General features: G+C 41.1%; 1 protein-coding gene across 2 annotated transcripts in view; it reads right to left on the reverse strand.

Moving 5' to 3' along the window:
- GRIP1 (glutamate receptor interacting protein 1) overlaps nucleotides 1-18821 on the reverse strand; it is a 404358-nt gene that overhangs the window by 96789 nt on the left and 288748 nt on the right. For both annotated transcript variants that reach the window (XM_047066969.1, XM_047066968.1), the window contains exons 8-9: nucleotides 5092-5239; nucleotides 3049-3218 (exon numbers count right to left, since the gene is read on the reverse strand). In XM_047066969.1, the coding sequence (XP_046922925.1) occupies nucleotides 3049-3218; nucleotides 5092-5239 (318 nt within the window). The remainder of the gene's footprint in view (nucleotides 1-3048; nucleotides 3219-5091; nucleotides 5240-18821) is intronic.

An 18821-nucleotide genomic window follows, 5' to 3' on the forward strand; every position in this document is an offset into this window, starting at 1 on the left:
AGATGCAATCATTGCTGGGTCTGGCTCATTGACCCCAACAGCCACTCCGATGTCCTTTTTACAAAGTACGGTCTACGTTTCAAATGAGGGCAGGGTATAGTGAATGGACTTTAGAAATCCACACTCTCTGACCCAGTTCGTTAAGGACTTTGGACATTACTGGGCATATTTAAGGATGGTAGCACCCAGTTAAGTTTGGAAGTCTGATTCAAGGATCCCTGCCTTCAGCCCACCCGCACTACACTGCCTCCTGCGGGCATTCCGAGATTTGATACAGATACATAAACAGCAAGTTAAAATAGAATACTTTTTACATCTTCCATGATGACCTCACTGTTGGAGTCTTAAGAAGTATCTGACGTGGAGGGTCCTTTGGTTTGTTCTCTCTTCTAACTGTACCCTCTTGCCCTGTCTGGGATGTCTGAGGGGCATAGGCAACAGCTGCTTTTGTGGTTGCTCCTGGAACTCAAAAATGGAAGGTCCTCCGGGCCCTGACTCTATTGAGCCTTGCGATTCTGCTCCCATTTTCTCTTTCAAAGTCTCATGAACTTCAATCGTGATTATGTCTCCCAAATACCCTCAGTAGGAACAATTTCTAATCTTATTGAGAGCTCATTCTTGTAAGCACTTTTAACGCTATTTAAAAATTTTTTAAATATCTATTTACTTTTGAAAGAGAAAGAGAGACAGAGCTTGAGTGGGGGAGGGGCAGAGAGAGAAGGAGACACAGAATCCGAAGCAGCCTCCAGGCTCTGAGCTGTCAGCACAGAGCCTGATGCGGGGCTTGAACCCACGGACCGTGAGATCATGACCTGAGCCGAAGTTGGACGCTTAACTGTCTGAGCCACCCAGGTGCCCCATTAATGCTATTTACCAGCAAAAGGCACAGTTAATCTCTTTTTTTCCTAGCTGATGTGCCCGTTTCTTTATTTCTCTGAAAACACTATGGTGGACGCTTTCTTGTGAAACAAAATGTGGGAAATATATTTCCATCTACCATGGGATGAGACATAAGCGTTTAGGGATCAGGCTTCCTGAAAAGATAGCCAGAACTCTTTTGTGGAAAAAGGGAAAAACTATGTAAAACCACTCTACCACATAGAAAAACATAAGTTTGAGAATTATAAACAACATAATTTGGGGGGGCATTCCCCCCTATTCTTAACTGTGATTTAATTATGTTTAGGAGCTAATACTTTTGCCTTCTTGGAAATGCAAGTCTGATTTTAATGTAAACTGTAGGGAGATGCCTGTAGGCTAGAGAAGAAAGATGATGAGCAACTTTTAGCCAAAGTAGATGATGGGGTCAGAAATGGAAGCTTGAATTATTTAAATTACCAGCCCCGACCCTGCACCCCTCTGAAAAGTCACAATGACAACAGGGCTTCCATATTAAAAAAAAAATAATTTGTTCTTGGTCTTCATGCATTTTAGTACATGCATTCATCCTCTCAAATTATCTTGACAGGTAAAAATATTTAATATTTCACGAGTTGGAAACTATTTGGACTATTTATGATTTATATACAGGGCAAATAAAAAGGGGAAAATGAGGTTGCTGAAGATAATGACATTTTGCAAGGGTATGCTCCATATTTCTGATTCACCGATAGCAGGATTTACCAAGCCAAATCTCATGCTGAGAAAGCGCTACACAGTGTATATCCTTATACCTCCTGTGCTCCAAATCCAGTGACGGCTTCAGATTAATTTAGAAGAAACTGAGTTTGAGAAATCTCTCCCCTCTGCCAGGGTGTCCCAAGGGGTCTCCTGACCGGAACGGTGTGCATTCCCATGACCTGTACCTCCTGGAGCCCCTTCCCACTTCTAGGCAAATGAGGCAGAATTTCTTTTCATAACCTGCCTATACTGCATCACTTCTCGGCTCCATTGTGTAAAATTAAAATCTGATAAAGGTAATGCTGTACTAGAGATTTTCATTAGCTCCAGGGCTGTCTAAGCTCCATTTAATTAAAAAAGGTTGCATCCAGCTGACTCATTCAGTATGAAAATTAACCGGTCCCTCTGTTTTTTCTTCAAACTGTGGAAAAGCGCGGTGTCTTTCAGAAGGTGGGAGACACATAATACAAATGATCTCTTCACAAACAAAATTTCATTTCCGGAGAAAATTGTTCTCTTTCTCTAAACATACAAAAAAAAGTGCTCTTCTCCATTAGGGCCCCCTGACAGCACTAGTGAAGCTTCAAGGAATCGATTTCAGGGAATAAAAAAGGGGGGCACTTGACTTAAGGGAAAGGAGAGAGGAGTTGGAACAAAGAACCCCCTTGAAGAGTCTTTCTTCAATGTGATTTTGGGCTCCAAGTCCTTTCTCTTGTACTGGGTTTTGTTTAAAGATGCTTAGGTGGATGGTGTACAAACACTTAGCAAATGTACCTGTGAGCTTCAGACAGTGAAAATGCAGGTCCCCTCAGCTGACACTTGTTACTGAATAAAAGCAGTCAAATATTCTGACACGCCCAGGAAAGATATTTCATCATAAAGGTCGTTCCTTTATGGAAGGGCTAAGGAAAAAGCTATTCTGGCAAACAGACAAACTGTAGAGAAAGTCAACCTTGCACACAACTGTTTTCTCCTCCCCAAATTTGAAGCGTCTGCCATTAATACCCATTTTATAATTATTTTTAAAAAGTGAGAATTTTATAATTTGCCTTCATCGTCCTTGAGGTAGCGTGGACATTCACTCTGCGTAACAGGAAGTCAAATTATTCCCCTTCTCTTCACACTCAATTTGCAACAAAGGCTTCTTCTTCTTCTTCTTTTTTTTTTTTAAATATCAAATAGTACAAGCCTGAAAATTCTATTTCAAACAATGTTTCTTTCCTCAATTTTGAGGTTTCAAATAAATTACATTTGGCTCAGGAACAAGGATCTGGGAGACGAAGGAAAGTAAACAAAAGATAACCCGCTGCTCTGTAAGAAATGATAAAGCCAGAATTAGCCTCTGTGTCTTTCTGCTTCTAATTCTGGGAGAGAAGCAATAACTGTAAAAGCAAGATAAAGAGATTTATCCAGATGGATCCTTCTCACCATGCTCAGGTCCCTTCAGGGCCAGGCGGGTCTGATGATGGGGAAGAATCTCCAGCTTGACCTGGTCAGTGGTGTTGGCCAGGAACTGGGTGGCTTCTGCCAATGTACAGTATTCCATGCTGGTTCCATCGATGGACAGGATGTGATCTCCCACGTGAAGGGCGCCACATCTACGGAAAGGAGAAATACTCAGTGCGATGAGGGCTCTCGTCTTTGGAACATGACGTTCATGTCCTTCGTAGTCGTAACATTTCACGCGGTTTGCATTTACTTCAAAAAGGAAAAGTCTGAGTGTTATAGGAAACACCATCTGTCAAATGTGAAGCACCTTGCGTATGAAGAGGAATGTGGGAGATACAGAAAAACTCAAGGAAATGTTCTTCTCTTGTGCCTCTTAAGAAATCGTATTATTTCAGGGTGGTGGTGCCAGAAGTTGAAGGGAAGCGTGTGGGAGGGAAGAGAAGAACAGGAACATTTTTCCCCTTGACTTTCTTCCGTGATTTTTCCTTGTTGGTTTGTATATCTATAAATATGAGCTGGTCAATGTTCAGGATGTCAAGATGTGACTCACATAACTGGAACAGGATCATTTACAACTAGTTTATGTGTGAATGGGAATAACTCGGGGAGATTCAGCTAATGCTTTTTTCAGAACTCTCTCACACAAGCTGCCAAATCACCAGTTCTTTACTACTGTATTATATTTTGTTATTTTCGAGTTAAACATCGATTAGTACAAAAGCTCTCGATGGCGATGGAAATTATGCAGGAGTCAAAAGAGCCATAAAGGAGGCCTGCGTGGTGAGTGAAGGGAAAGCGGGGGCTAGAGCTACACCTTGCTGAACTCAAGAGACTGGCTACTGCATGAGTTGAGAAAAGCAAACACAGCAGTCAGCATCCCGACGTACCAGTCAAGTGGGCAGCTCCTTAAACTGGTTACCCCCTGCGGAACGGGAAAAAAAAACAGAGGGAGAAAATTAAAGCATCCTGCACCATTGAACTGGAGAACACCCCTGGATCAATGGCCGTCACTGTTAAAGGGCTGAATGTAGGGTAAGACCACAGTGGAGCTGTAGACTGACCAAGACAGGGGTTGCTGCGGGTTACTGCGTCTGAGTTGGAGGTTTCCCAGGTAAGGCGAGGGCATATGAAAAAGAGGCTGGGAACATGCAAGGGAGGCTGGGCCTTTTGGAGTACGTCTAGAGACTTCCACAGTGAAAACAGTCTACTTCTCAAGACAAAAAAGCATTTCAACTCATCCCTTCTGTCTAAAAAGTTCAAGTGGAAGCACTTAAAGAGCTTCAGCTGTGAAGGTGGGGGGGAGTTCCTATCAGGAGCTGTGAAATAACTTATTAGGGGGGTGAGGTAGTCTTTCTTCCCCCCCTTCTCACCTTGTAAGTCTAAAATATTAATTCGCAAAAAGAACTCAGGAAAAAGGGCTTTTGTTTTTATTGTGTCATAGGAATGAATGATGTTTTCAGGGGCCCTTGAAGATTGTGAAACCCTAAGATTAACATTCTGTGACAGCATAAGACTTCTCTTTAAAGACTGCATTATTTCAAAAATATTGTTTTACTTATTTAAGAAAAAAGGAATAAGATTTTATGGTGGCAAGATTTAACTGTTAACAGTTCACGAAAACCCATGACTTCTCTAAATGGAGCACACAAAACATATACTTAGCTACCTTACAGCAAAACCAATCTATCACCCTAGAACATGGTAGGGAAACTTGTTCAGTTGCTTGACTTCCTTTTTTTCCTATTTCTAAAGGCCACACCAAACGTCTGGATGAGGCAACATAACATCTGGGGTGGCTGACAGGTGGGTTAATTTTTAAGCCCTAGAACCGTAACTTGTTTTCTTGATGAAACTTGTATAGATGGGCAGAAGAGCTCTTTTTAAAATCAGATATGTACATGTGTGAAGGCATGTGTATATGTGTATGTATCACATGTGTGTATATGCGTGTGGAAATATATGTAGATATCTATTTTAACACTCATGCAGTTTTGAAACGTAGGCACTTTCTACAACACTCACCTGTCCGCAATACTTGCAGATTTGATTTTGTCTATGACAATGACCTGTTTGTTACAGCACATCGAGGTAGTCAGGGCAACCCCAAGGCTGGCACCAGGAGTTTTGGCAACTTCAACTAGCAGTGGCCCGGACGCTGTTGCCACAGAATCTATGGAAGAACAAATATCAGAAAACAAAACAAAACAAAACAAAACAAAACAAAACAGAAACCCAATAAGCAAACACAGACACACGAGAAATGTGGAGAGTGTTCAGTCTGATGTTGGTCTGGTAATGTTAGCACTGAAACTTACATTTCCCTCCAGGTAACATGACCCCTGCCAGTGGTAACTTCTTAGGGCATGTTTTAGGACACGTTTTAGGCATGTTCTATTCAGCTTGCGTATCTAGTAATATGTGCACAGATTTATCTCTTCAATTAAAATTTAAGCTTCACATCACTGGGGATAAAGTTTTGTGCATCTTTATGCCCTCTTGATCACTTGGCACAGTGCCTGGCAAAACTAGGTTTCTCAGTAACAGTTTTAAAAATTAATTAATTCAAACATCTCAGCATCTACTGTGGATGGATGGATGGATGGATGGATGGGAGAGAAGGATGAAGAGATGATGTCTCTAAATAGCCAAATACTGGGGTTGTATACACTAAGTTGAATTTGTAAATCCTTTGGATCTTTCTTTATCCCGGACCTGATCTAGGGTCACCTCACCCTCAGGAGTCACTTTACACCGCACACGCTTTACTTTTGGCTTGGAACACTCTTTATTCCTTCAACTCCTACTTGGGGACTCCGTGTAAACATCAATTCTTCTGAGAAGCCTCTCCTGACTCACGATTTGGGAGATCACTTTCTCGCGTGCTCCTATAGCCTGCTAGATGCCTTCAGTTGTGGCACACGCCTCACTGTTTCATAGTGGCCAGTGTGGATTACATGCTTCTGTCCTTTGCCAGACTGCAAGCTTGCTGGGAAGGCAGAGATGACATCTTATTGATCGCACCCTCCTCAGTGCCTGGCATAATGACCGGCACATAGGAGGTGTGCAATAAATAGTTGTCAGGCCTTGTTACCCCTGTTTTAGTTGTCCTTCCTTCACTAGGGGAGACGATTCTGCTTGCTTCTCAACTCTGATAGTCAAGTTCTGTGGCTGAGGCAAACGCACATAATCTGGTGCCTCAAGCTTCACCCCCTGAGGTCTGCTGTCTTCCCTTTCCTTGAGCATGCTCCCTAGCAAGGTTGACCCTCATGTGGGCTCTGGTCCAGCAGGACCTTTTCTCCCATTATCTTTATAGAACTCCAGAAGGACTTAATTAATTAATTAGGGATCGTTTGGCATATTACGTTAGTTTCAGGTGAACAATGTAAGGATTTGACATTCGTATACACCGTGAAATGATCACCCCAAGAACAGAAGGAATAATTTTAGAAGGACTAATTTCCAAAATCACTTCCCACAGACTCGGCTGGATTTTAATAGATAGCTTTGGGAGGTGACGATCACAGATATTCTTCCACTTTTTTTTCCATGTCGAATAAATTTCCTTGGCTTAACAAATGAAAGTAATAAATTTTCTCTGTTACTTACAACTTAATCTCTTACGAATGACAGAAGCTGCGAGTTGTTCCTTGGTATCCCACACTCCCTTCTTTCTTCAGTAATAAGCTTTCCAAGTTTTAGCTGAGCAAATGTCCTGCCCAGCTAAGGACATTTCCTGGCCTCCTTTGCTGGGAGGTGCAGCCATGTGACCTCGTACCAGCCAATGGGAAGTGAGCCCCTCTGAATGTGCTCTTCAAAATGATGGTTGTGCTTTCCTGTAGCTCATTTCCTCCTTGTTGCTGTTGCGGTGTGGGCCCAGAACTGGTGACCCATCTTCAACCATGTAGACAAGAGCAGGAAGCCACACAGAGGAAGCTTAGGTTTCTGAAACCCTATATCCAGAGATTGGAGATCTCCCGATAAATAACCTTCTATCATATTGAAGCTAATATTTTAAGTTTGGGTCTTTGTTAAAAGCTAAATCTGGATCCTGATAGGGCTTTCACCTGGAGTCTATCCCTCCAATGTACCTTTCTTGAATTCTAAGGGGCAGCTATTTCTAACTAGGTATTTGCAGGTGTAAATTTTTAACAAAACCATAATCAACCATTCTCTAGTACACGCTATGTATGCATTTTTCTTAAAACATTACATCACGATTAAGGATCAGAGTTTTTAAAGAGATTATCAGCCTATGTTGTGGAACATGTTACCAAGAAACAGAAAAATATTAGCAAACTTGCAGGGAATTGATTACTCACAAAAAGCTTTTAACTTTTTGTTCTTTAAGGATCTAATTAGTCTTTCAGAACATTTTGAGAGGAAGGCAAAGGTGCTATATCAGGTTGTAGTGTCTTAGAAGAATGGAACAATTAGGAGAAATTGTTGGTAGGAAAGGAGGCAAACCGAAATCCACAAGCGAAGTGCTACACATTAAATGCATATGAGTAGCTGACAAAAAAGGTTTAAGGAGGTAATGGGAGACCTTTGCTCCTTTTAGCTTCGTAAGTGCCTGTCAGTGCCCTGCTGTCACTGAATAATGGATCTTTCCATTTGGAGAGGGGTTTTGGTATTGGACTGATGAGAATGGAGTGAGTCTAGAACAAGTATCAGGTTCCTTTAGACTCTGAAGTAGATGATGTGCACACAATTAAAGTGATTTATGGGGGGGGGTGGAGGAAAGAAGCATAGAAAAAGGGAACCAGATCTTCTGCTGCCATTAATCTAGAAGAGAAGAGAGATCAGACCCGCAGCTGCTCTGGTGCCCCTCTGTGAATGGGAACTAGAATAACAAGTTCTCTCTAAGTAGTACTTTCCCCAGTAAGGCTTCAAAGGAACAAGTGCAGCATTTCCTTTTGGGAGAGCCTAATGTGCAACTAATGAGTTTCTTTTAAACTTTACAAAGCTTCAGAATTCTGAGAAGAGACATTTAAAGTCATAGTTAAGGGAAGAAACAGTGTACTTCTAAGCTGGACTCAGGGCTGGAGGCTCGGAGGGTGATGCCTGGCTATGCTACCAACTTACCATGTGGCTGAAGCCATCGTCTCCCTTTCACCTCATTTTCTTCTTTGGAAAAATTAGAGGACTTCAAAAAAAGCTCTCTAACCCTGATAATCTGTGACTCTACAGAGAGATAGCAACGTCAGGTAAGGAAGAGCCTCGTGGAAATCAGAAAACTAGAGAAGGTTAATAAACTTTATAAAGATATGCAATAGCTAAATTTAAATTCCAATATCCTACTAATGAGTAGAAGAGGTGAGCTGCTGGGTATAAAGTGACTGTATACAGCTGGTGTTTACCAAGATGATATGCAAGACATCAGACTGTTAAATATTTTGATAACAACAGTAACATCCTTTAAAGACTGAGTTTGAGGGATGGTCTCCCACCCTTGTACTCTCATTATATAATATAAAGATTTCACATTAAGGGGTTTCCAGGGCACAAGTTTAAGTTTCTAGCAGGACTGTGTCACAATGAGGTCCTAACTTACCCAGAGAAAATAAAGATGGCACAGGAAGGAAGGTGTTTATCTCATGTAAAGACGATCCGGAATTGTTGACAACAGTTTATTGAATATGAGCTCAGCCTTCTATTCTTTCTCCTTAGGAGCCCAGTTTCACTTGACCACAATCACTCTTAAATCTATGTGTCCAGCACATACCCTTCCTCTGAGCTTCCACTGCCACCCCCGCCACCTCGAACAATTCTTGGATGTTTCATGAGCACAACAAACACAATGTGTGTAAAACTGATAGCGAGCTCACCACACTCCATTGGTTCCCATCCATGTTTCCTTCTCCCAGTGAACGACGCCTGTTATATTCCATCATGCAAACCAGAAACCTAGGAGTCATCTCAACTCCATCGTCTCCCGCATCCTCCCAAATGCCTCTTGTTCCTAAGTAGCTCTCAACTTCACCATTTCTTTCCATCTCCACAATCACTCTTTCAGTCCAAGTTACCATTATCTGATATCCCTTTATCCTCGCATGGCCTCCACCTTCCAGTGATTTAAAAAAAAAAACATAGATCTCGTCATGTGAACACCATGCATAAATCCTTTCAATGACTGTTCTCGTGGGGTAAAACATTTTAACACGGTCTACAAGGACCTACACCTGGCTCCTGCTCACTTCAACAGCTTTATTTCCATCATTCTGCTCTTGTTCTCTCTGCTCTACCCCCTACTTCTCCTTCAATTTTTTAAAAATGCCTTCTGCCTTCCTGCCTCTGGTCCCTTATATATATGGTTCTGTCTACCTGGAATGTTCTAAACCGTCCCCCCCCCACCCCCCGCTCAGTTTCTCCTTCACCTACTTCACCACTGCCTTGCTAAATGTAACTTCCTCAGGGATTCCTGCCCTGATCTGAAAACCATGTCAACCTGCCTGTGAAATGTGTTTATAGAACCCTGCTTTTTTCCTTTACAGGACTTCTAATAAATGTAATTCCACAATTAGTTGTTTAATTTGCTGTTTATCCAATTGTTCTTTGTTTTTTAAAGTTTATTTATTTTGAGAGAGAGAGAGAGAGAGAGAGAGAGCAGAGGTGGGCCAGAGAGAGAGAGGGAGAGAGAGAGAATCCCAAATAGGCTCCATGCTGTCAGCACAGAGTCCAATGCGGGGCTCAATCTCACAAACCATGAGATCATGACCTGAGCCGAAATCAAGAGTCAGACGCTCAACCCACTGAGCCACCCAGGCGCCCCTAATAGTTCTTCAATTAAAAGTGTAAGCTCCGTGCAGCTCTTCTTGACTGTGAATGCCCTCCTCATGACTGTGACTCCACAGTCTACAATATCTATGTACACAGTAGGTGCTCAGTGATATTGGCGGAACGAGAGAAAGCATACACACCTATCATTTTGTTCAAGGTGTTATGCTAACTATATTGATGATACAGTAATTTAAATCATATTTTTTTGTTTGAAGTAGTTCTTAGTGTAGCTGGGATCATGTTCACCCTATGCTTAAATCCTTTCCATGGCTCTTCTTGTAACAGGCTGCATATGCATGACATAGGTAATGTTGACGATGAGGAAGATTTTTCTCTTGTCTAAATTCTAAGCCTGCTATAATGAATTCCATCTAATGTCTCACAATATCAGACTGAGAAGTGTTTGAGTTTATCTAAGAATGAAAGAATTAGGGAACAATGCATTGGCAGAAAGGGAACCCACCTTCTTTCAGATGGGACTTGAGCTCATTGATCATTCCAGCTCCATAAGTGGGTATTATAGCGACTGAAAATGGTCAAGTAAAGAAACCACCTCCAGGATTATGAGCTCTTAAAACAGACTGTTACCATTTAGGGATTGACACAAAGGTCCTGCGCCTTAAAACCATGAAGAGATATGAATGCTTTGGGTGTCTTTGAGAAGAATTCTCTGGCCCTAGGAAAATCTGCCAGACCAGCTTCTCTGCAGAGGACTCTGAGCGTATCATGTTGACCTATAGCTAAACAGAACCACAGAGTAGAATATGCTTGTTTGAGTCAGGGTCCTTGCAAGAAACAGATGACACACTCAAATCAGGATAATTTGATGGAAGTTTAATAAAAGAAATATTTAGAAAGCTGTGGGCAACTTAGAGGGAAACCACCAGGATGATGTAATGCTGTGGGGCCAGAACCAAAGAGCATTTTGCTACACTGTCCTGACAAAGGCTAGAACTCTTAGTGAAATGCGGATTCAGAAAGGTCTGTGTGGAAAGGGCTACCTGACAGGAGCTGGGACCTTGAGTCAAAGGACATAGCCATCCCCAGTGAATCCATAGGGAGGAAGCTCGGGAATAACACCCTCCATCACTGTTTTCCCTCCCTCTCATCTTCTGCCATGATTCCCTATTAGCTAAACCCAATGGAGCCAGGGGACATGAGAGCCCATTATGTGGGCCATATAGGTCACAGCACACAGTGGAGAGGGGTGGCGAGTGGCTCTAGACGTAAAAAGGAGGATATCCTTGTTTGCATATATCTCCATGCAACTTCTTTCCACAAAGTCTGGAGGCTGCTTGCTTTAAACGAAATATGTGATATGAAGAAAGAATCAGGACGAAGAAAAAGAGCCTACAAGTGCCTTGCCCACAGGGGTTAACAGAAATGGTCTGAATGAATTGCAAAAATGACTCTGAACTATAGGTAAATTCAAGGAAACAGAAAGTAGATTGGTGGTTGCCAGGGTGTGGAGGCAGAGGGGAATAGGAAGTGACTGCTTAAGTTTTGCAACTACACAGAGCTGATGGTCTACACTTTATTTTTTTTTAAGTTTATTTATTTTGAGAGATAGAGCATGAGTGGGGGAGGGGCACAGGGAGAGAGAGAGAGAGGGAGAAGAGACAGAATAACAAGCAGGCTTCTTGCTGTCAGTGCAGTGTCCGATGTGGCGCTGGAACCCACAAACCGTGAGATCATGACCTGAGCTGAAATCAAAAGCTGGACACTTAACTGACTGAGCCACCTAGCGACTTTTGCTTCAGTGAAAAAAAAAATATTACTCTGAGATTCCTGGAAATTGGGACAATAAAGGAAACATGGTTAATTGGAAACATGGTTAATTTCCCCATTGGAAAGGGGAAAGTCTTCTAGTCCTTGCAGTGGAAATAAAGGTTCTCCTAGCGGGAAGCTTTAAAAGATCTTTCTCCCATGGGGTTTTATAAGGGTCTATATCTATATACAGATCTATCTATCTATCTATCTATCTATAGATAGATATAGATCTATCTATCTATCTATCATGCTGATATAATGGGAGTATCCTCAATACGTTTTTAAAAATGTTTATTTATTTTGAGAGACAGAGAGAGAGTGTGAGCGGGCTTGGGGAAGAGGCCGCCATGGGGCTCAATCCCATGAACATGAGATCATGACATGAGCTGAAATCAAGAGTTAGGTGCTTAACTGAACCACCTAGGTGCCCCTCAACACATTTTTATAATAGGACACAGAGGTAGTGTCCAATGGCTGTTCCTTCATCAACGTTGAGGAATAAAATTAAAAAGCAAATCAATGATAGTGTCTCTATAATGGAATAAGCTAATGTGGTAGTCAACTTGATCTAAAGGCAGATCCTAGCTTAGACAGATGGGATGTCTCTCTGGGGATCTTTCCTAGATATCAGTCTTCTCCCTCACTTGGGTTTCCAACAGAAGTTGGCTATTAGATGATTCAAGATGGTTCACTGCAAGAAGACCTTAGTATGTTGGCATTTTATATAAGTGACTGAGACCAGATCCATTTGCTTTGGACATCGGATAAATCAGTTACAGGATTAATGTACTATGAGGAGATGAGAAGCCTAACCAGATTCTTGCCAGGTTAGAAGATCACCTACCTCACTTCCCACAGAACTGAACTTTCTAAATCTGCAGGGTAAGTCACCATTCTTGCAACAAAATGAACTTTAAAAATACATTTATTGGGGCGCCTGGGTGGCGCAGTCGGTTAAGCGTCCGACTTCAGCCAGGTCACGATCTCGCGGTCCGTGAGTTCGAGCCCCGCGTCAGGCTCTGGGCTGATGGCTCAGAGCCTGGAGCCTGTTTCCGATTCTGTGTCTCCCTCTCTCTCTGCCCCTCCCCCGTTCATGCTCTGTCTCTCTCTGTCCCAAAAATAAATAAACGTTGAAAAAAAAAATTAAAAAAAAATACATTTATTGAGTGCTAACTATATGCCAGGAACATCAGAAGGTACTGAGGACTCAAAGATGATAGTGTACTGTCCCTTCCTTCTAGTAACCCCTAGGGATCCCTTGCCAAGAAGATGGGGGTATAGGATAGGGAAACTAGTGGATTCCACAATGGAAAATGATTCTGCTGAACCTCAAGAAGTTTCTAGTTTTTTTTTTTTTTTTTTTAACTGCAGGCCGTATAATGCTGGCAATTTTCCCCTCTAATGAAATCTTTAATATGGTAGAGTCAATGTCCTTATAAAAAATAATGAGCTGTCAAACAGGATGTGATTTCCAGGTTTCTAGGAAAATTACTCAAGTTTGTCATTTGATCCACAGGTGACCAAAGTTCCCTGTCCATAAGCACTGTCTGTCTGCGTTTTAGGTAACATAGAATTTGATCTGAATGTTTCTCTGCTGCCTTTATTTTAATGGGCTCTAAGAAAACAACAAAACTATTTTAGCAAGTAAGCTCTCCAGCATTACCCATGTGGCAGTTACTTTCCGCATCACAGAAGGGGATCTACAAATGCTAACGTTTAATTGATCATTAGCCTTTTCTGGCAATTGCTTTCCATAATAAATGTTTCCCCACAACAACATCAAGAAGCTCGTACTGCCTTGTGGTATTAAGCCTATTTCCCTAGTTGCCACCTCATTCCATTTACAGAGGGCCTTATGAAAAGTAGGAGTCCAAAAGCCCTGGCTTTATTCCAAGCTGTCTAATAAGATGCATAGCAAAAGTAAAAGCAAGCAGACAGGGTGGATGAACGAGGCACCCTTATTTAAGAAAGTGCGAGAGGGAAAAATGGAGTGTGTCAAAATGAGAAAAATAAACAGAAGAAAAATCAGGAAGAAGTAATCAAGAGCCCATCCCCTGACAGCAGATTAGTCTGTCCTGCCTAAGTGAAGCATGGTTGAGAAAAATGGATCATGCAGATATAAATTATTCATGGCTAAAGACGTCTCAGTCATTAAGATATTTACACTATGGCTGAAGCCCTTGCACGCTGTGTTGATTTATGGCCTACATAATTACATAAGATACGCTGATGACTGTTTGCATGGGAAACACTCCGGATTTTTTATTTTGTTAATCAGTTTTCCCACTCTGAGCTCTGCATTTCAATCAGAGCACAAGACTTGATTAGAACCTCCCCGGGTGGCAGAAAGACTACACAGTATTATTAGCTCTGCCTGCCTTACATTCATTCAGATAAAAAGTACCTTTGGGGTGCTTTTCAATGTACCCATTAGTTAAAAGTATTTTTATTAGTGATAGCCTATTCAAATCATTCTACTAATAATTTCAATCTCTTTCAGATGAGCTAAACTCTAATATTTTTTTTTTTAACTTTCAACAAAAATTGCCAATTTATTTTTGCTTCTTAAAATACACTGCTTGGGAAATATTCCCAGTACAACAAAGCGTACCTTCCATGTTCAAATGAACTGTATCTTAAGCCCTGTTTTTCTTAGGGAGTTAAAGGAGACAATTTGCATAGTTACTGCCTTGTAAGAAGAGTCCAAAGTCAGTGAAACTCAGTAGTATGTCCCATGTCCCTTAGGTTTGGCTAAAGCATGGTTGATGACTGACTTTTGTTCTCTACAGCAGCTCACCCTGGTAATTTTACTAACTTTGGAATATCTTGGCCCCCTCCCCGTATTTTACATGACTGCTACTGTTATTTTTTGTACCTTGCTTATTGGGGTATAGTGTTTTTTAAACTTTTTATTGAAGTATAATAAACATATAGAGAAATGCATAAATCATGAGTTAGCAGCCTGATATATTTTCATAAACTGAACACATCTGTGTATCCATACCCAGACCCAGAAACAGAACGGTACCAGCATTAAAGAATGCTCCTGCTTTTATATTCCTTTAAGTCACGCCCTTGTCCCACAGGTCACCACTATCTTGGCTTCTACCAGCATAGGTTGGCATTGCTTATTTTTGGACTTTCAAGAAAATACACCCTGTTTTACTCTTCTGATTCTGGCTTTTCTGCTCTATAATATGTTAGATTCATGCACATTTTGGGGAGTAACTTTAGGTCATTCATTCTCCTTGCTATATACTATTCCATTGGGTGAATATGCCATAATTGATCCATGCTACTATTTAGGTATTTTCCAGTTTTTGGCTATTACAAATATTGCTGCCATGAGCATTCTAGTATGTCGTTTGGTGAACACAGGAATGCATGTCTGCGGGAGTCATAACTAGGACTGACCTGTTGGGCTGTGGGGTGTACTCAACCAGAGGAGTTGTATACATTTATCTTGTCGCCTGCAGGGAATGAGAGTTCCAGTGGTTCCACATGCTTGTCACCTCTTGCTGTGGTCAGTCTCTTCCACTTATGCCATTCAGGTAGGTGTCCAGTGGTATTATGCTGGGGTTTCCCTTCGCATTCACCTGATGACTAAGGTGTTGAGCAATCTATCCCGGTTAATGGGCCACTTGGATATCTGTTTTTCATAAAGTGTCTGCCCAAGTCTTGCCTCCCAACTTTCCATTACGTTGTCTGGCTTATTGATTTGTGGGAATTTAAAAATAACATATGCTGATAGGAGTCCTGTATTGGATGTATGGTTTGCAAATACGATTTTCACCTCTCTGGTTTACCATTTCAGACTCTTAATGGTGTCTTTTAATGAAGAGAAGTTCTTATTCTTTTTTTCTTCTATGGTACTTTATTGTTCTCTTTAAGAAATCTCTGCTTACTGGGGCGCCTGGGTGGCTCAGTCGGTTAAGTGCCCCACTTCGGCTCAGGTCATGATCTCACGATTCGTGGGTTTGAGCCCAGAGTCAGGCTCTGAGCTTGCTGATAGCTCAGAGCCTGGAGCCTGCTTCAGATGCTGTGTCTCCCTTTCTCTCTGCCCCTCCCCCGCTCCTGTTCTGTCTCTCAAAAATGAATAAATGTTAAAACTTAAAAAAAAAATCTCTGCTTACAGGCTTTATTATTTAATTTTCACATTTAGATAGATAATCCATCTGCATTGATTTCTATGCATGGCGCGGGGCAGGGTCATGATGTATATTTTTCCACGTGGATATAAGTGACCCATCATCATTACTGGAAAAAAACCATTCTTTCCTCACTGCATTGCAATGTCACCTGTATCATAAAAGAGAGGACTATATATGTATAGGTCTGTTTCTGGACACTGTTTTCTGTCGCATTGGTCAATTTGTTCTGATGCCAGTACCATACTGTCTTAATCACTTTAGCTTTTTAACAGATCTTGACATATGGTAATGCAAGTTCTCTGAGTCTGCTGTACTTCTTCCAGGCTGCCTTGGCTTTTCTTGGCCTTTTGTAGAGTGATGTTTCACCGTGGAGCTGGTTCAGGGGAAACCAGAACCCAGTAACTAAACAAATGAAGGAGTTTAGGCCCCTGGCTAAGGGAATAACAATACATAAAATAATCATGTTGGGATTTACATGGCTGGGCTCAGTATTAAATTTTATAGACTGACAGATAGTACTTATAGATATTTAAGCATGTTTTGTAGGATACTAATAAAAGTCTTCCAACTTTAATTACTCTGGCTCTAATCTTGTCCCATGTAGATAAGTAATAAAGAGTTATTAAACTTTTAAAAGAGAGGATGAGAAAAGTCAGGTCCCAAAATTTCTTAAAGGAATTTATGAGTTCAGACATAGTGACTTGGGGCACACATTGTAGACAATGCCATGTCTCTTTACTGCACAAGCTCCAGAAGCTTCCATTCCCACCGTCAGTACTAATGTGATGACTTTTTTAAAAAGGGCATAATTCTGTCTACTAGGAGCAAGCTTTCAGGAAACTCAAAAAATTTATGTCCTATTTGCTTTAAAAAGTGTGAACAGCCAAATGAATCAGGGCTTTAAGTGACCAATGTCAATGGGAAAGTAGAAATATTTGCCACAAAGTGAAAAACCTTTGCCCCGACCATTACAAAGATTTGGCATTTATACATGGCTATTGTGTAATCATCATATTCCTTATCATCATTTTCCAGAAACTCTGATTCCTCCTCAGTCTAAAAATAGTCACTGTCAGGTTTTCTGAGCTGGATAAGTGATCCAAAAAAAAAGAAAAAAAAAAAAAAAGGATGAATTTCCATCAGATTCTGCTGAAGCAGAGAAACTACTTAAGTAGGAATAAGTGTCTGCCAGCCTGAGAAAGAATTCCTACTACTCAGAGGATTCTTAACCTCCAAAGACTACGAGGAACACTCAGTCAAGAAGGGTGAATGGCTCAATAGCAAGATACAGACAGACTCTCTCTGGCATCCTGTGCTAGATTTGGTTTTATATATACAGTTTAAAAAAAAAGTATCCTTTTCACCAGGAACCGGATCTGAAATAAGACAAGTGAATCCCAACCACACAGACATCCTAAAAGCCGATTTACTTGCAAATTGCCCAAAATATACTTAGAGATATTTAAAGCGTCTATATTTCTGGCTGACCTTGGGTTTTTACAGGAGGTAAAGACAGTATTTAAAGAAAGCCATACTGGGCAAATGTACGGATCTAAAGATATGGCTAGAAAAAAGAAGGAAAAACAACTTGACCACCATGCGTTAAAACCACAATGCCTATGTTTTCATTCATATGGGGAACTTGATAAACTTAACAGAAGACCATGGGGGAAGGGAAGGGGAAAAAATAGAACAGAAAGGGAGGCAAACCCATAAGAGACCCTTAAATACAGAGAACAAACTGAGGGTAGATGGGGGAGTGGGGGGAGGGGAAAATGGGTGATGGGCATTGAGGAGGGTGCTTGTTGGGATGAGCACTGGGTGTTGTATGTAAGGAATGTATCATGGGAATCTACGCCTGAAACCAAGAGCACACTGTATACGCTGCATGTTAGCTAATTTGACAATAAATTATATTTTAAAAAAAGGTAAAAATAGAACTACCATATGAAAACAAAAACAAAAACAAAAACAAAAAACCACAATGCCTTATCAATGAAGAAGCAAAAGAAGTTGACCAGGGCATCAACAATGCAAAGGCACTAAGAGGCCTCCCAGCTTGGGCCAATGGTGACCATTAGATAGGAATGATAAGCACAGAGTCTAGTGTTTTGAATCTGGTTAAGTCCCCAATAAATACTTATTCATTAATGATAAATAAACAAAAATCCTAATTAGAAAAGTTTGAGATAGCTGGAAAAGACAGAAAATAAGTTGGATGTCAGATCTAAAAAAGTTTAGGCAGGGTGGAATGATGGATGAATATTATTTAGTAGGGTTATTATATTATTATTTAATAATGATTATGATTTAATAGGGTAAATGATGATATGCCTTCCATTTTTACTGTGAGTTGTAGTTTACAAAGTGCTCTCATATATATCATCATGTTCTTTTTGTCACAACCCTCTGGGATGGGATGGACATTTTCAATGTTCTCCAGGTAATCCCATTGTGCATTGAAGGTGAAGGACTCTTGGTTTCGGCTGTGGAGTTGGTTGGGAGGAAGGTGTTTGCTATCAGAGGTGTTCAAATAGAGCTTGGTAGGGAAGGTCCTGAAGGGATTCCGGCATTGGAGAGTACTCTGAGCAGATGATGCTGAGATTTAACCGTGGTGTCTTAATTTAGAGAATACCATCTCCAGGGAGCCTTATATCCCTTCAGAAGTATGTTTTGAACGTCATCTTTTCACTTACACAGTTAGATGGCTCCTCTGGAGGCATCTGTTTCTTGACCAGAGAGGGAATTCGAAAGTGACAAATAGCCTTCTACGTCACTCTAAGATATACTACTCTTAGGAGAAAGTGGGGGTATCTGCCTGGCTCAGTCAGAGGAGTGTGTGACTTTTGATCTCAGCGTAATGAGTTCAAGCCCCGTGTCGGATGTAGAGATTACTTAAAATAAATAAACCTTACAAAATAAAGAAGAAATTGGAACCACTCCTGAAATACATCAAAAGATGAAAGTAGAAAGCTTCCCTAAACCCGTACACACAGCAGAAAGAAGAGCCAAGTAGTTCTGTGGGGAACTTGAGAATCTATGGAGTCCAAGTAC

The sequence above is a fragment of the Lynx rufus genome, unplaced genomic scaffold (genome assembly GCF_022079265.1).
Source record: "Lynx rufus isolate CCGP_SWC_20201006 ecotype Redwood Valley unplaced genomic scaffold, mLynRuf1.p SCAF_7, whole genome shotgun sequence".
In the NCBI taxonomy this organism is placed as follows: domain Eukaryota; kingdom Metazoa; phylum Chordata; class Mammalia; order Carnivora; family Felidae; genus Lynx; species Lynx rufus.